Source organism: Salmo salar, chromosome 19 (assembly GCF_965601325.2).
Source record: "Salmo salar chromosome 19, fSalSal1, whole genome shotgun sequence".
Taxonomy (NCBI): Eukaryota; Metazoa; Chordata; class Actinopteri; order Salmoniformes; family Salmonidae; genus Salmo; species Salmo salar.
The window spans coordinates 29,986,561-30,002,512 of record NC_138309.1 but is presented as its reverse complement, the minus strand read 5'-3'; the positions used below and the strand labels follow the sequence as shown (position 1 = coordinate 30,002,512).

The 15,952-nt window shown below is 43.5% G+C and overlaps 1 protein-coding gene across 3 annotated transcripts in view; it reads left to right on the top strand.

Annotated features, from left to right (window-relative positions):
- Positions 1-15,952, top strand: part of LOC106578695 (myomesin-1) — a 44,629-nt gene that overhangs the window by 4,542 nt on the left and 24,135 nt on the right. For 2 of the 3 annotated variants that reach the window (XM_014157798.3, XM_014157799.3), the window contains 8 exons: positions 5,172-5,303; positions 5,444-5,618; positions 8,451-8,608; positions 8,940-9,032; positions 13,343-13,431; positions 13,672-13,713; positions 15,383-15,544; positions 15,771-15,932. In XM_014157798.3, the coding sequence (XP_014013273.3) occupies positions 5,172-5,303; positions 5,444-5,618; positions 8,451-8,608; positions 8,940-9,032; positions 13,343-13,431; positions 13,672-13,713; positions 15,383-15,544; positions 15,771-15,932 (1,013 nt within the window). The remainder of the gene's footprint in view (positions 1-5,171; positions 5,304-5,443; positions 5,619-8,450; positions 8,609-8,939; positions 9,033-13,342; positions 13,432-13,671; positions 13,714-15,382; positions 15,545-15,770; positions 15,933-15,952) is intronic. The other variant, XM_014157800.3, reaches the window with a different exon arrangement.

Sequence of the window (15,952 nt, the reverse complement as noted above, 5' to 3'; positions counted from 1 at the left end):
AGATAGATGGGGGGTCGATCAATTCACATATGGAGTCCATGGCACAGCTGGGGGCTGAAGGGGGTCTATAGCAAGTGGCAATGGTGAGAGACTTGTTTCTGGAAAGGTGAATTTTTAAAAGTAGAAGCTCAATTTGTTTGGGCACAGACCTGGATAGTATGGCAGAACTCTGCAGGCTATCTCTGCAGTAGATTGCCACTTCGCTCCCTTTGGCAGTTCTATCTTGTCGGAAAATGTTATAGTTAGGGATGGAAATGTCAGGATTTTTGGTGGCCTTCTTAAGTCAGGATTCAGACACGGCTAGGACATCCGGGTTGGCGGAGTGTGCTAAAGCAGTGAATAAAACAAACTTAGGGAGGAGGCTTATAATGTTAATATGCATGAAACCAAGGCTTTTATGGTTACAGAAGTCAACAAATGAGAGCGCCTGGGGAATGGGAGTGATGCTGGGGGCTGCAGGGTCTGGGTTAGCCTCTACATCACCAGAGGAACAGAGGAGTAGGATAGGGGTACGGCTAAAGGCTAAGAACTGTTCGTCTAGTGCATTCGGAACGAGAGTAAAAGGAGCAGATTTATGGGCGCAGAAGAAAAGATTCAAGGCATAATGGAGAGACAAGGATATGGTAGGATGTGAGTACAGTTTAGGTAAACCTAGGCATTGCGTGACGATGGAGGCATCATTTAAGCCAGGTGAGGTCACCGCATGTTTAGGGGGTGGAACAAAAGGGCTAGCTAAGGCATATTGAGCAGGGCTGGAGGATCTACAGGGAAATAAGACAATCCCTAACCAAAACAGCAATAGACTAGGCATATTGACATTAGGGAGAGGCATGTGTAGCCGAGTGATCGTAGGGTCCAGTGAGTAGCTAGGCGAGCTGGAGACACGTCGATTCATACAGTTAGCAGGCCGGGGCTAGCAGGCTAGCAGATGGGCCTCCGGGTGACTTCGCAACGGAAGAGCCTGTTGAAACCCCCTTGGACGGTTATGTCGGCAGACCAGTTGTGATGGATCGGCGGGGCTCCGTGTCGGGAGTAAAGGGTCCAGGTCAATTGGCAAAGGAGGTATTGTAGCCCAGGAATTGGCTTAAGGATCTCTTCGGCTAGCCGGGAGATGGGCCTAGCTCAAGGCTAGCTCCAGGCTAACTGGCGCTTGCTTCGGGACAGAAACTTTAGCCAGGAGTAACCGCTCGGATAGCAGCTTGCTAACAGTTATGATCTGGTGTAAAGGTTCAGAGCTTGCTGTAGGAATCCGGAGATGTGGTAGACAAAAGGCAGTCCAGATATGCTCTGGGTTGATATCACGCAGTGCAGACTGGCAGGAATTGACCAGGCTGAGGCTGGCTGATGTCTGAGTAAACGGTGATGACCGCTAGCAGTGGCTAACTGACTCCTAGCTAGTAGCTAGTTAGCTGGCTAGCTTCTGTTGGGGGTTCAAGTTCTAAAGTATAAAAAAGGAGCAGATCCACACCACGTTGGGAGAGGCGGGTTACCTCTGTTCAGTCCGTAGATGGAAATTGAGATTAAAAATATAAATAATATATACGCAGAAAACGATATATACACGGGACAAGACAAAACAGACGTCCGACTGCTACGCCATCTTGGATCATCGACGACCTTGGATCATTGTTCAGCCAGTACATCCATTGGGGGCTTCCTCTCGCACTAAACAAAGATGCTATTTTGAGTGAGTGCATAAGGCTTTTTAGCATGCTTCTCTTAGAACCTTCTACTGCGTTGTGATCTGGAGACATGGTTTGAAGTTGGCTATGAGTTAAGGTCGTATTTGGGGTCAGCAGCAGGTGGCCTAGTGGTTAGAGTGTTGGGCCAGTAACTGAATGGTCGATGGTTTGAATACCCGAGCCAACAAGGTGAAAAATCTGTTAATGTGCCCTTTCGCAAGGCACTTAACCCACATTTTCTCCAGGGGAAACAGTGTTTAAACCCTTTACAATGAAGATCTGTGAAGTTACTATGGCTGAGACTGTAAAACACCACATTTCACTGCACCTTGGGGGGGGGGGGGTTCTTTCCCAGAACTATTGAATTCAGTGGTCATTAATCTCTTTCAGTGGTTTGTTATTTGCTGTTTGAATTATTTTATTTAAGGAATTATTGATGACATACAGGAGTATTTACGAGACTATTCTGGCAATCTATGGCCGGCCTAACAGTGGTTGTGACTATATTGAATTACGTGTTGAAATGTTGGCGGTCTCACTCTTATGAACACCTGGCATCTCTAAATACACTGGCCTTGACAGTGTGCATAGTAGGTCAAAGGGTGTCTATGGAGCTAATGGTCCCTCATTTGGGCCTTTATGGTTGAACCTCATGCTGTCAGGAATTTACCCAGCTTTCCCTGCCTTAGGGTTAGTGACACCATTGGTTGAACCATAGTACTCTACCTTGTCGCAAAGAAATGTACTTATGGCATAGGGAATAGAAATTGTGTATTGACAAAACGGATTCAAATCATACCAAAATGCCTCAGTAAGTGACATTTTCTCCCCTGTTGATGTTTGAATTGAATAGCCTTTTGCTCTTAATATAGTCTGATGGTGACATAACAGAAGTTATGGAGATTCTCCTGGTATTGTGCGGACATACCAATTGTTCCATTATGAATATTCATTGAATGTGGATTGCCTTGCCTGCATTTCTATTCTCAGTCATTCTTATCGTAATCTATCTACATGTATTTATTTATTGGTCCTTATTTTACCAGGTAAGATTACTTATTTTCTTTTACCGCAATGACCTGGAGAAGATTTACAGGGGTAGGAGAAGGGATAAATGAGTCAGTAGGAAGCTGGTGGTGATTAGGTAGCCATGATGGTATGAGGGACAGATTTGGAATTTCAAATCAACTTTTATTAGTCACATGTGCCAAATGCAACAGGTGGTAGACCTTAGAGTGAAATGCTTACTTTACGAGCCCCTAGCCAATAATGCAGTTAAAAAAATTATGAGTAAGAATAAGAACCTTTAACATGTCTCCTCCCCTTTACCTACACTGGTTTGAAGTGGATTTAACAAGTGACATCAATAATGGATCATAGAATTCACCTGGTCAGTCTGTCATGAAAAGAGCAAGTTTTGTTCACTCAGTGTACATTGTATGCACACATAGGAGATACATATGGCACTGTTTCATATTGTCTAGTTTTTTGTTGTTGTTGCCTATAAGGCACTGTACTGTTAATAACGTGTTGATTTACTTGTGTGAATCAATTTGGTGTAACCTAAATAATGGTTGTGTTGGATGTTTGGTTTGTATTGTCAGGTGTGTGGGTTTTCAGCTGAGATCCTTTGTAAACTCAGCAAAAAAAGAAACGTCCTCTCACTGTCAACTGCGTTTTATTTTCAGCAAACTTAACATGTGTTAATATTTGTATGAACATAAGATTCAACAACTGAGACATAAACTGAACAAGTTCCACAAACATGTGACTAACAGAAATTGAATAATGTGTCCCTGAACAAAGGGGGGATCAAAATGAAAAGTGACTGTCAGTATCAGATGTGGCCACCAGCTGCATTAAGCACTGCCGTGCATCTCCTCCTCATGGACTGGACCAGATTTGCCAGTTCTTGCTGTGAGATGTTACCCCACTCTTCCACTAAGCACCTGCAAGTTCCTGGACATTTCTGGGGGGAAATGGCCCTAGCCGTCACCCTCCGATCCAACAGGTCCCAGACGTGCTCAATGGGATTGAGATCCGGGCTCTTCGCTGTCCATGGCAGAACACTGACATTCCTGTCTTGCAGGAAATCACGCACAGAACGAGCAGTATGGCTGGTGGCATTGTCATGCTGGAGGGTCATGACAGAATGAGCCTGCAGGATGGGTACCACATGAGGGAGGAGGATGTCTTCCCTGTAATGCACAGCGTTGAGATTGCCTGCAATGACAACAAGCTCAGTCCGATGATGCTGTGACACACCGCCCCAGACCATGACGGACCCTCCACCTCCAAATCGATCCCGCTCCAGAGTACAGGCCTCGGTGTAACACTCATTCCTTCAACAATAAACGCGAATCCGACCATCACCCCTGGTGAGACAAAACCGCGACTCGTTAGTGAAGAGCACTTTATGCCAGTCCTGTCTGGTCCAGCGACAGTGTGCTTGTGACCATAGGCAATGTTTTTGCCGGTGATGTCTGGTGAGGACCTGCCTTACAACAGGCCTACAAGCCCTCAGTCAAGCCTCTCTCAGCCTATTGCGGACAGTCTGAGCACTGATGGAGGGATTGTGCGTTCCTGATGTAACTCGGGCAGTTGTTGTTGCCATCCTGTACCTGACCCGCAGGTGTGATGTTTGGATGTACCTGTGCAGGTGTTGTTACACGTGGTCTGCCACTGTGAATACGATCAACTGTCAGTCCTGTCTCCCTGTAGCGCTGTCTTAGGCATCTCACAGTACGGACGTTGTTTATGGTTCATTGAACAAGCTTGGGAAACAGTGTTTAAACCCTTTACAATGAAGATCTGTGAAGTTATTTGGATTTTTTCGAATTATCTTTGAAAGACAGGGTCCTGAAAAAGGGACATTTCTTTTTTTGCTGAGTTTATTTTTTGGGGGGATGTTAGTATCCTCAAGTGAGGGACATCAAGGAGATTAACATTCAAAAGCTTGTTCAGTACATCAGGGCAAATTTGGTCATGATCGCCACCAGTTTTTTATTCACAGGACAGGACACCTACTCTCCTATGACCACAATGTTTCGTTTCATTCCATCTCATTGGTCCTTTTTAAAATATTTTAAATGTTCGTTGGTCTTATGTTTAAAGAGTTTGATGTATCAAAACTGCACACTGGTGACGACAGACGACCGACCCTGTCTTAATTATATCTTTTATTTTGTCATTGCAGACATGTCATTACACAGCATGAACAAGCAATGCATATCCCTTATAGCTAGACCAGGTTTGTTGGTAGTCATTGCTCTGCTGTGCAATGGGTTTTCTCTCTCTTTGCACAGTTTGAGATATTTATTAGAAACACAGCTAAACCCATCCAAGCCACCCTCCTTGTTGATGATTAATATACCCAATAATACAACCTTTCTCCTCCTCATCCAGCCCTTCAGATTACAATGACATGACTTGATGTTATTACACTGTGTTAGGTTGACACTGCTGTATTGACATTATCCTGTGTCTTAGACTTAGTGCATCGTACTCTGGGCTGGAGGAGAGCAGACTGAGCCCAATCCCCAAGAGAGCCAAGCCCACCCACCTGGCTATGGACAAAGAGAACCAGATCATCGGCTATGTAGTGCCCATCTTCAGGGGCAGGTAAACGAGTCAACGACCTATGAACCTTAGTGATGTGGAGAAGTCAGGGACATTTTGTTTTCAGTGAGTGATTCTGACCAATGACCATGAAAATGACCCCACTGCCCACTTTCCTCCCTGGCTTTGCTCCGCCACCTTAGTCAGGAGTATGCCAGTGGGCTTTCAGATACGGAGGAGGCCCGGATGAAGGAGAGTGCTGGATACATGGCCCGGAGGAATCTGTTCACCAGTGGGTTAGAGATGGAGAGGACGGAGCAGACGTCTAGGAAGGTGTCCATGCGCCAATCAGCCGAGCACATCTCCCTGAGCAAGAGGGTTAGTGCAGGAGTCTTTGATGTCATAGAGGGAAGTTTTCCTTTATCCCATCACATTGAGGAATACGGCATAATGCGCTCCTTCATGACGTCATAATGGGAATATTGGGTCTTTGTCATGTCATAGATGTCAGTAGGGCTGCGCAATTAATCGAATTCACATCAAAATCGCAATATTAACATGTGCATAATCCATTTTGCAGAAGCATTCAATCTTTTGAAATGCCACTCAGCCGCATGTAACAGGCTCTCCTCTAGCTGCAGTCCAATTTGGTGACCGGAGTATTGGCGAGTGGGTGTGTCGAAAGGAGTGGGTGTATGGAATGCGAATCAGCTAATAGGGCATATTTGTTGCCACTCAAGACTGTTTTATGGGTTCGATTAGGCTGCAGAGCGAACTGAGTTGCTTCTTACTGGGTATCACGATCGTGTTGCCGGCGGTAGCTAACATGCCAATTTTTTTCTCTCACATTATTTATGTCAAGTAAAATAGCAGCCTACACAAGAAATAACTAATATTGATAACCATCTAGATGTCACCTTGATACATACAGCCTACTAATAAATGGGACACGGTGCCCTTCGCTGGCAGTGGCGTGGGAAGTAGCTACCTAATAGCCTAAATCAAGGGAACAGTCAAAGTATGCAAACCCATGAAGCAACAGTACACCCATCAGTACTTTTAATAAAAAAATAAACAATTGAAAGTTTTATAACTGAAAATGCACAATTATTTGTGTTAAACTAACAGTGAAGTCCGACTCATCCTCTGGCTTCGAAACAGAAGTACAAAGTCTCGTGGTATGGTAGATCAATGTAAGGTTGTTTATGGTAAGAAACGTTAGAACAAAAAACACAACTCAATCAAACACACCCACTCCTTTCCACACGCCCACTACTTTCCTTTCGACACACCCACTCGCCCATACTCCGTTGCAATATTGTACTGCAGCTACCCACTCCTCCCTCTTGTAGCTGCGTCACACAAAACCCCACCTCCTGTCACTCAAGCAGTGCAGTTCCTCCTCCTGGTTGTTAGATTCACTCTAAAATTGCATGCTGTTTTGTTAGGTCAAATGCAGTCAACACATTGGGCGGATTAGATTATGCTCGGGCGAAAGCGGGGAGGGAGGAGCGCCAATCTCAAATCAAACAGATCTGTGCCGCTCGGACATTTTGTCAACAAGGCAGCATGGCGCATCGTCCAGAAACATACACCATCTCTTTTCCAAAAAATAAATGTTAGAATTTTCGAACTCGTCTTCATTTGGAAGGGAGATAAAGCTTGAAAGCAATCACTTTTGCATGAGGAAACACAACATTCTTAGACTTTGAGTGAATCCTACTCATTACTCCACGTGCTTCTACGTCACTTTGTTTTGAGACGATTTCATGGTGTGTTTTGAACGGGGCACCTGGCTCACGCCCGGGAGGCAGACCAGTTCCAAAACGAATGCAATCAACTATTGCCCGGTGCAAATCACGCCTACACAGGTACCAGGTGAGATTAATCAAACCCCCCTATTTTTCCAAACATGAACTTTGCTTCTTTAAATATAAATAATTGTATTTCTAGAATTCCAACAGTTCACCGAAGTGTTTGGACATGCGATATCATTCCAATCTCAATATTTGATAAACAAATCGAAATTAGATTTTTTGGCCCATATCGTGCAGCCCTACAGTAGATGCCGGAATTCCTTTGGGGAATGCTGGATAATGCTCTCCCTCGTAACATCATAATGGGGTAGTTTGATGACTTCTGACTGAACAATACTTTCTCTTGTTACACCACAGAGCGACATTATTTCCCTCATTGACAAAGAGAAGAGTACAGATATATGATCTTAATTTGATCAACATTTTGTTTATTAGACAGCAGTAAATGCAAACTTGTAATTTATTCAAGGTTTTAAAAGGCTTCTAAAATAGAAAATAAATGATTGTTTACTGGTCATGAAAAGCATGCAGTTACTTGCTGTATAACTCTGATAGAGCTAAATGTGGAATAATCGTAAATGTGTAGTTCTGACTATACTCTTCTTCAAGGTGATGATATTAAAACCAAATAGTTATAACATTTATTTAACAATCCCTTAAACGGCACGTAGTTATCAATAGTTTTAGCCGAGCTGGGGTCTCCTTGGCCCCCAGCAGCCAAATCAAACGCTCTGCACGTTTTACACTGTAACATGTTATTGATAAAGACCTTTTCACCTTTATGACATCACAGAGAAGAATATTCACGTTTGTGACATCACAGAGGAGAATAATCACTAAATTGCTATCATAGATGGGAATACCGTAAGAAATCTATTAGCAAAGTATCACAGGAAATGTATTGCCATAAGAGCAATGTTTCTTTCCATGGATTCATTCTACTCTGCTTCCCCTTCCCTTGGAAGGTTATTTGTGTCCCTCATTCAAATGTTTATGTCAAGGAATATCCTGCCCCATTCACTCAGGAGGATCATAAAAGCTACAGTGTCCCTTGATTGGGGCACACACTCAGACTATCACCTTTCTGCCAGCACGTCATGCCACTGGGTGATACATTCAGTGTTCAGAGAGCATTATAGGATTATGTGTTAAGGGTTATTGGATTCTGCTCTAAAACATGAATTGCCAAGCAAATGCCTTGTAAATGCTTTGTGTTTGCTTCAAGGATGCATCGCAAATGTTTTATGAATTCATGGGGAATGCCTCAAATGTTTTCTACAGGCTTCTGGAGGTATAGTGTTTTACAGTTGCACCTGAGAATGTGTTATTGTAAAGGCTCTATAAATGCCATACAAAGGCTCTATAAAGGTTAATTGAACACACTGATCCCCAGATCTATGAGAACGAGGAGTACCACAAGTGTATGAATGAGGATAGCCTGATGCATGCCCCGGAGTTCGTGATTAAGCCTCGTTCCCACACGGTGTGGGAGAAGCAGTGTGTCAGGCTGCACTGCACCGTCTCTGGATGGCCTGACCCACGGGTTGTCTGGTGAGTACTGCACACATACACACTTACGCACGCACACACACACCACCCTGGATAAACCTTGACATGACCAACTGATCACTAACACAATACACACCAAATCAATCCCTTATGGATAGAGCATCAGCAATTGTTGTCCTCTCAATCCTATCCTCATGTCATTGCACTAAAACACTATAAAACACACTATACATCTCTGGTGTCTACCTAGCTTCCCTTTCTTGTTTCTCCTGATTCTGATCTGTACTTTTTAAACTCTATTTTCCTCCTTTTCATCTTTCTTTCTGCTTCCCTTGCCTTCTCTTCTCTCCTCCTGTCCTCGTTTCACAACAAGGTACAAAAACAATGTGACAATCGATCCAATGGCTCGCCCCGGCAAGTATAAGCTACAAAGCAGCTACAACGTGCATTCACTGCAGATCGACAGGTAGGCACCCCCCCCCAAAGCCACAGGGTCTTTCAGTATGTCTCAATCGTCCCAGAGTAGGAGTGCTGATTTAGGATCAGTTTTTAGTTTTAGATCACAATTAATTAGATTACACGGACAGTGGAGCTCTGATCCTAGATCAGCGTTCATACTCTAAGGGTGCTTTCACACTTGGTTCCTTTCAGCCAATTGTTGTGTACTGGGTGTGGTTTGCTTAAGTTTATGTGCAGTGTGAATGCTCCAAAGGAACTCAGACCCCTCAAAACAACCCCAAAGCGAACCAAACTGAGACCATCTCGAGAGCTGGTCTGAGTTCGGTTCACTTAAAGTCTCTGGTTTGGTTCCCTTTTTTAGTAGAATGTGAACACAAAGCTTACCAGGTTCACTTATTATTATTCTCACACCTAGCACTAGGCTACTGCAACACAGTTTCCCCTGCTATAGCCCCTCACATTGGTGCCAAAAACAAATGTGCAGGTTGGCAGTACAATTTGGAGTACACAATTTTCAATTAAAGCATTATTTAATCAGCAATTATTCTTCTGACATTTATCCTGTTACCAGTCATTTTTACATGTAAATATTACATTTGATTATAAATTGTATTATTTTTTTTAACTGAATGCAAATATATAGGTACATCTGTCTGTCCGTTAACAGGTTCTGAAACCCCACCTCTTTAAGGAATACCTTAAAGTAATCCTTCTACCCCCCCCCCTAAAAGATTTAGATGCACTATTGTAAAGTGGTTGTTCCACTGGATATCATAAGGTGAATGCACCAATTTGTAAGTCGCTCTGGATAAGAGCGTCTGCTAAATGACTTAAATGTAAATGTAAAATGGCTTGTCGTGCACTGTATTTACCCAGAGTGCATTTTTTTTATTATTGATTTATTTAACCTTTTATTTCACCTTTTTATTTAACTAGGCAAGTCAATTAAGAAAAAAATCTTATCTACAATGACGGCCTAGAAACAGTGGGTTAACTGCCTTGTTTAGGGGCAGAAAGACAGATTTTTACTTTGTCAGCTCAGGTATTCAATCTAGCAACCTTTCGGTTACTGGCCCAATGCTCTAACCACTAGGCTACCTGGCGCCCCAAAATGAGGGGCATTGAGTGAATGTTGGAAAAATATCTTGTTTCCTTTCTAAACATAGCAATGGCAATGCAAACAGGACTCGGACCACAAAATAGGTGAAGTTAACTAGCAAAAGAGTTGAGTCCTCATTCAAAGGTAAGGGCAGTGTGAATACAAAGAACTGAGTTATTTTGCTTATTTTCTTTTTACCCTAGAGTTCACTTTAAAGAGGACTGAGATCAGTTATTTTAACGAAGAATATATGTGGAAACACCTTGACACTTCATACATAATCAAATCAAATCAAATTTATTTATATAGCCCTGCGTACATCAGCTGATATCTCAAAGTGCTGTACAGAAACCCAGCCTAAAACCCCAAACAGCAAGCAAAGCATGTGAAAGAAGCACGGTGGCTAGGAAAAACTCCCTAGAAAGGCCAAAAACCTAGGAAGAAACCTAGAGAGGAACCAGGCTATGAGGGGTGGCCAGTCCTCTTCTGGCTGTGCAGGGTGGATATTATAACAGAACATGGTCAAGATGTTAAAATGTTAATAAATGACCAGCATGGTCAAATAATAATAATCATAGTAGTTGTCGAGGGTGCAACAAGCACGTCCGGTGAACAGGTCAGGGTTCCATAGCCGCAGGCAGAACAGTTGAAACTGGAGCAGCAGCACGGCCAGGTGGACTGGGGACAGCAAGGAGTCATCATACCAGGTAGTCCTGAGGCATGGTCCTAGGGCTCAGGTCCTCCGAGAGAAAGACAGAAAGAGAGAAAGAGAGAATTAGAGAGAGCATATTTAAATTCACACAGGACACCGGATAAGACAGGAGAAATACTCCAGATGTAACAGACTGACCCTAGCCCCCCGACACATAAACTACTTTAGCATAAATACTGGAGGCTGAGACAGGAGGGATCAGAAGACACTGTGGCCCCGTCCGATGATACCCCCGGACAGGGCCAAACAGGCAGGATATAACCCCACCCACTTTGCCAAAGCACAGCCCCCACACCACTAGAGGGATGTCTCCAACCACCAACTTACCGTCCTAAGACAAGGCCGAGTATAGCCCACAACGATCTCCGCCATGGCACAACCCAAGGGGGGGCGCCAACCCAGACAGGAAGACCACGTCAGTGACTCAACCCACTCAAGTAACGCACCCCTCCCATGGACGGCATGGAAGAACACCAGTAAGCCAGTGACTCAGCCCCTGTAAAAGGGTTAGAGGCAGAGAATCCCAGTGGAAAGAGGGGAACCGGCAAGGCAGAGACAGCAAGGGCGGTTCGTTGCTCCAGCCTTTCCGTTCACCTTCACACTCCTGGGCCAGACTATACTTAATCATAGGACCTACTGAAGAGATAAGTCTTCAGTAAAGACTTAAAGGTTGAGACTGAGTCTGCGTCTCTCACATTGGTAGGCAGACCATTCCATAAAAATGGAGCTCTATAGGAGAAAGCCCTACCTCCAGCCGTTTGCTTAGAAATTCTAGGGACAATTAGGAGGCCTGCGTCTTGTGACCGTAGCGTACGTGTAGGTATGTACGGCAGAACCAAATCGGAAAGATAGGTAGGAGCAAGCCCATGTAATGCTTTGTAGGTTAGCAGTAAAACCTTGAAATCAGCCCTTGCCTTAACAGGAAGCCAGTGTAGGGAGGCTAGCACTGGAGTAATATGATCACATTTTTTGGTTCTAGTCAGGATTCTAGCAGCCGTATTTAGCACTAACTGAAGTTTATTTAGTGCTTTATCCGGGTAGCCGGAAAGTAGAGCATTGCAGTAGTCCAGCCTAGAAGTAACAAAAGCATGGATTAATTTTTCTGCGTCATTTTTGGACAGAAAATTTCTGATTTTTGCAATGTTACGTAGATGGAAAAAAGCTGTCCTTGAAACAGTCTTGATATGTTCTTCAAAAGAGAGATCAGGGTCCAGAGTAACGCCGAGGTCTTTCACAGTTTTATTTGAGACGACTGTACAACCATCCAGATTAATTGTCAGATTCAACAGAAGATCTCTTTGTTTCTTGGGACCTAGAACAAGCATCTCTGTTTTGTCCGAGTTTAAAAGTAGAAAGTTTGCAGCCATCCACTTCTTTATGTCTGAAACACAGGCTTCTAGCGAGGGCAATTTTGGGGCTTCACCATGTTTCATTGAAATGTACAGCTGTGTGTCGTCCGCATAGCAGTGAAATTTAACATTATGTTTTCGAATGACATCCCCAAGAGGTAAAATATATAGTGAAAACAATAGTGGTCCTAAAACGGAACCTTGAGGAACACCGAAATTAACAATAATTGAAGCTTTCTGACAATATCAGATATGTCTATGTCCTGGGAAATGTTCTTGTTACTTACAACTTCATGCTAATCACATTAGCCTACTTTAGCTCAACCGTCCTGCGAGGGACCCACCGATCCTGTAGAAGTTCACCCCTTCACGGTGTAATACAATCACCACTCTCATGAAAGGTCATGGTAGGCCAGCGTGTGTGGGCATACTGACAACCCTGGGAATGCTTGGATGGGCTCACACTGTGAACTCATGGGACAGTGGATTACAGTTGTTAGAAATATGATTTGAAATGTGTGAAATCAAAACCTCTCTCTGACTCACACTGTATCTGTTGGTCTGTCCGTCCATCTGTCAGTGCCCTGAACTCTGCTAGGTCTAGACAGACACCAGAAAGCTGTTGGTGAAGGCTATACATTATCCGGGCCTTTTCGCAGCTTGCCTTTTGATAACAATGAGGACGTCAAAAGATAAATTCTCTGGAGATAGAGGGATCCTGTTGTGGCTTGTTTTAGGTCATTTCACAAAGGACTAAACACTTAAGTGTCTCGAGCTGTTTCAGACAGAACAGCTTTTTAAGTTCTCAGTCTCAAACTCAACCATACATGTTGTGTGTACTAAGCAGTATAATCGGCTATGGAAAGTTGGATTGCATGTTTCCGTGACAGAATCTAACCACACATAACTTTCATACAGAAACCCATACCACCTGACACGTTATGACATCAGTGTCTATTTATTCCCAGAGTATTCCCGGCCTGGAGTTCTGGAGCATTTTACAGTCCCAGCTCACATAGCTGTGTGATAATTTATATGGCTGAGTTGGGAGGGGTGGGGTATTTATGTACACGTGAACCATTAGGAGACAGAAACGTGTGTGTGTGTATACGAGACATTGATTCAGCTGGTCTTCTCTCTCTCTCTTCTCATTTCAGATGTGATTTTGATGATACTGCACAGTATCGTGTTTCTGCCATGAACAGCAGCGGAGAACTCTCTACCTTTGCCTCTGTCGTTGTTAAGAGTATGTTTATAAAGTCTAGTTCTCAAAGTCTGGTGCTTCCACAATAAACGAGACAATATTCCCCAATAACACCCCATTGAGTAGATACACAGTGATTAACCTAGTTTACTATCTTTCTTAGTGCTGCTTTATCTTGGTCCAGTTTCAAGTCTCCTCTGTGTAAAAGGATCACATATTTCTGTTGACTACAACACAGCAATAACATGCTAATAATAAGTACCTGTGTTCATTCTACTCTAGGATTCAAAGGAGAGGTAGACGAGACTCTCCCCATGCCCAGACGTAAGTCAGAGGAATATCATTTATTGGAAAAATATACTCAATACTCATAATATATTTTATTAATATCCATCCATATGTATTTATGGATGTGTGCATACCACCTTACTAAACAGTATTAACATAACCTATTCACAGTATGCTAAGCTGGAACACTGTGGTGAGTTTTGAGGAGGGGGCTAAAGGGAGGCGGTGGGGGGGACCTGGGGATGCTATGGGTGCTGTTGCACGAACAGCTTTTTCGTTACCTTGACGCTGGGCGCAGGAAAGTCAACAGACAACGAAAGTAACAGGGTCACTAAAGCTCTGCGCTGTTTTGATGACGTTTTGGTCAACTTGATGAATTCACTGAGTGTCACTCAATGTGTATGCATGATCCCTATTATGTGCATCTGTTTGGAAAGATCCTGTGATAATCTTTCCAATGCCTGGGAAAGACCCACTGATGGTTCAGCATGACAAATGAGGCACTTTTTTTGTCATAAACAACAGAATACCTGAACATTTTTGGCAAGTGTGGGGTTTTTGAAATTGTATGCAAGTCAATAGAGCCTTGAAAGTTAAATACTGTAAACTAGAGTGACATAGAGAATATATTAAGTCATATCGAGACATATACACTGTAGTTTACAACCTGGATCATTGATTTGAGACTATAGATTACTGCACTTAGTAGTTGTTTATTAGTCACATTCATTACCCTTTTTTAATTCATAAATGGGACTTAGATTCTAAAATCGGACACATGTGGGTTTGAAGTCTTTAACTCCTACTGGGTTTAATATGTCAAATGTGCATCACTGGCTACTGCATGATGTGACCCCCAGTTTCCCCAGTGCTGTTTGTACACAGTCTGTAGTGACTCTTTAGTGTCTGAACACTGTACTTAATGTGGTTTTTGTGTTGTCCTTCCTTTACATTGTCTCCCTGTACACGCCTCTGTCTGTTTGAAGATCTTGGCCAGAGTCTGTGTAGGGTTCTTGTTATTTCACTTGTTCTTGGGATGGGAAGGGTAAAATGTAATGCTACCGGATAATATTTAGTTACATCATCAATCATCCCAAAGTGTCTAAAATGTATTTTGTAGCTCAATAAAGTTACTATAAGATGGACGTGAATGTGAGAAAATGCTATAGGCCAGTGTTTCCCAACTCTAGTCAGTACCCCAACAGTACATATTTATGTTATAGCCCTGGACAAGCAACCCTGATTCAATTAGTAAACTAATCAAGCCCTCAATTAGTTAAATTAGGTGTATTTTTCCCAGGGTTACAAAAAAGTGTCCTGTTGAGGGTACTTGTGGACACTGCTATAGGAGATACTGACTTTGGTTTTTGGACACGTGCAACAAAAAAAAAATATTTTGGAATTTGGGTGAACTATCCCTTTAAGAGCAGTAACTTGCTCTTTGTTCGTCCATCCCTTTTGATTTAAATAATAATGCAGACAGGTGTCTATTATTGCAGCTCCCCGCACCTCTCTGATTCAGAGGGGTTGGATTAAATGCGGAAGACACATTTTCAGTCGAATGCATTCAGTTGTACAACTGACTAGGTATCCCCCTTTACTTTCCCTAAATTTGAGGTCTCACACAACGCATACTGTTGCATGATGGGAACAAAATAGCAACCTGACCTCTAACCTTATGTTACTTGATGCTCCTTCCTGTCAGATGGCATCGTCTCTGAGTATGGCATCACCTTCGAGACCCACATCGTGGACGGGTTTGGCGTGTCATTCGGACGGGAGGGTGAGACCATGAGCCTGGGTGCCATGGTCATCATTTCCCCCAACCTGGCACGCTACCAGCCCGAGGTGCAGTGGTACAGAGACGGTAGGTGAAGCCCCAGAGCTCTAGGAACTCTTGGTGGAGGTTTAATAAGGTTACATGGACAGGGAAGATCTGATCCTAGATCAGCACACCTATTCTGAGCTAGTTGATACATACGCCCCTGGGCTATGGAATTTTATTTGAGATGCTCCTTGATGAGGAAGGCCTCTGACGATGACAGGGCAGCCATTTTAACCTTATCTCTCTCCTTTGCTTCTTTGTCTATCAGATGTTCTTCTGCAGCCCTCCAAGTGGTGTCAGATGCACTGGAGTGGAGACAAGGCCACGCTGACCCTGACACACCTGAACAAGGAGGACGAGGGTCTCTACACCCTGCGCATTACCACCAAGACTAAATATGAGACATATTCTGCTTACGTCTTTGTCAGAGGTGGGGGGCATACCATGAGC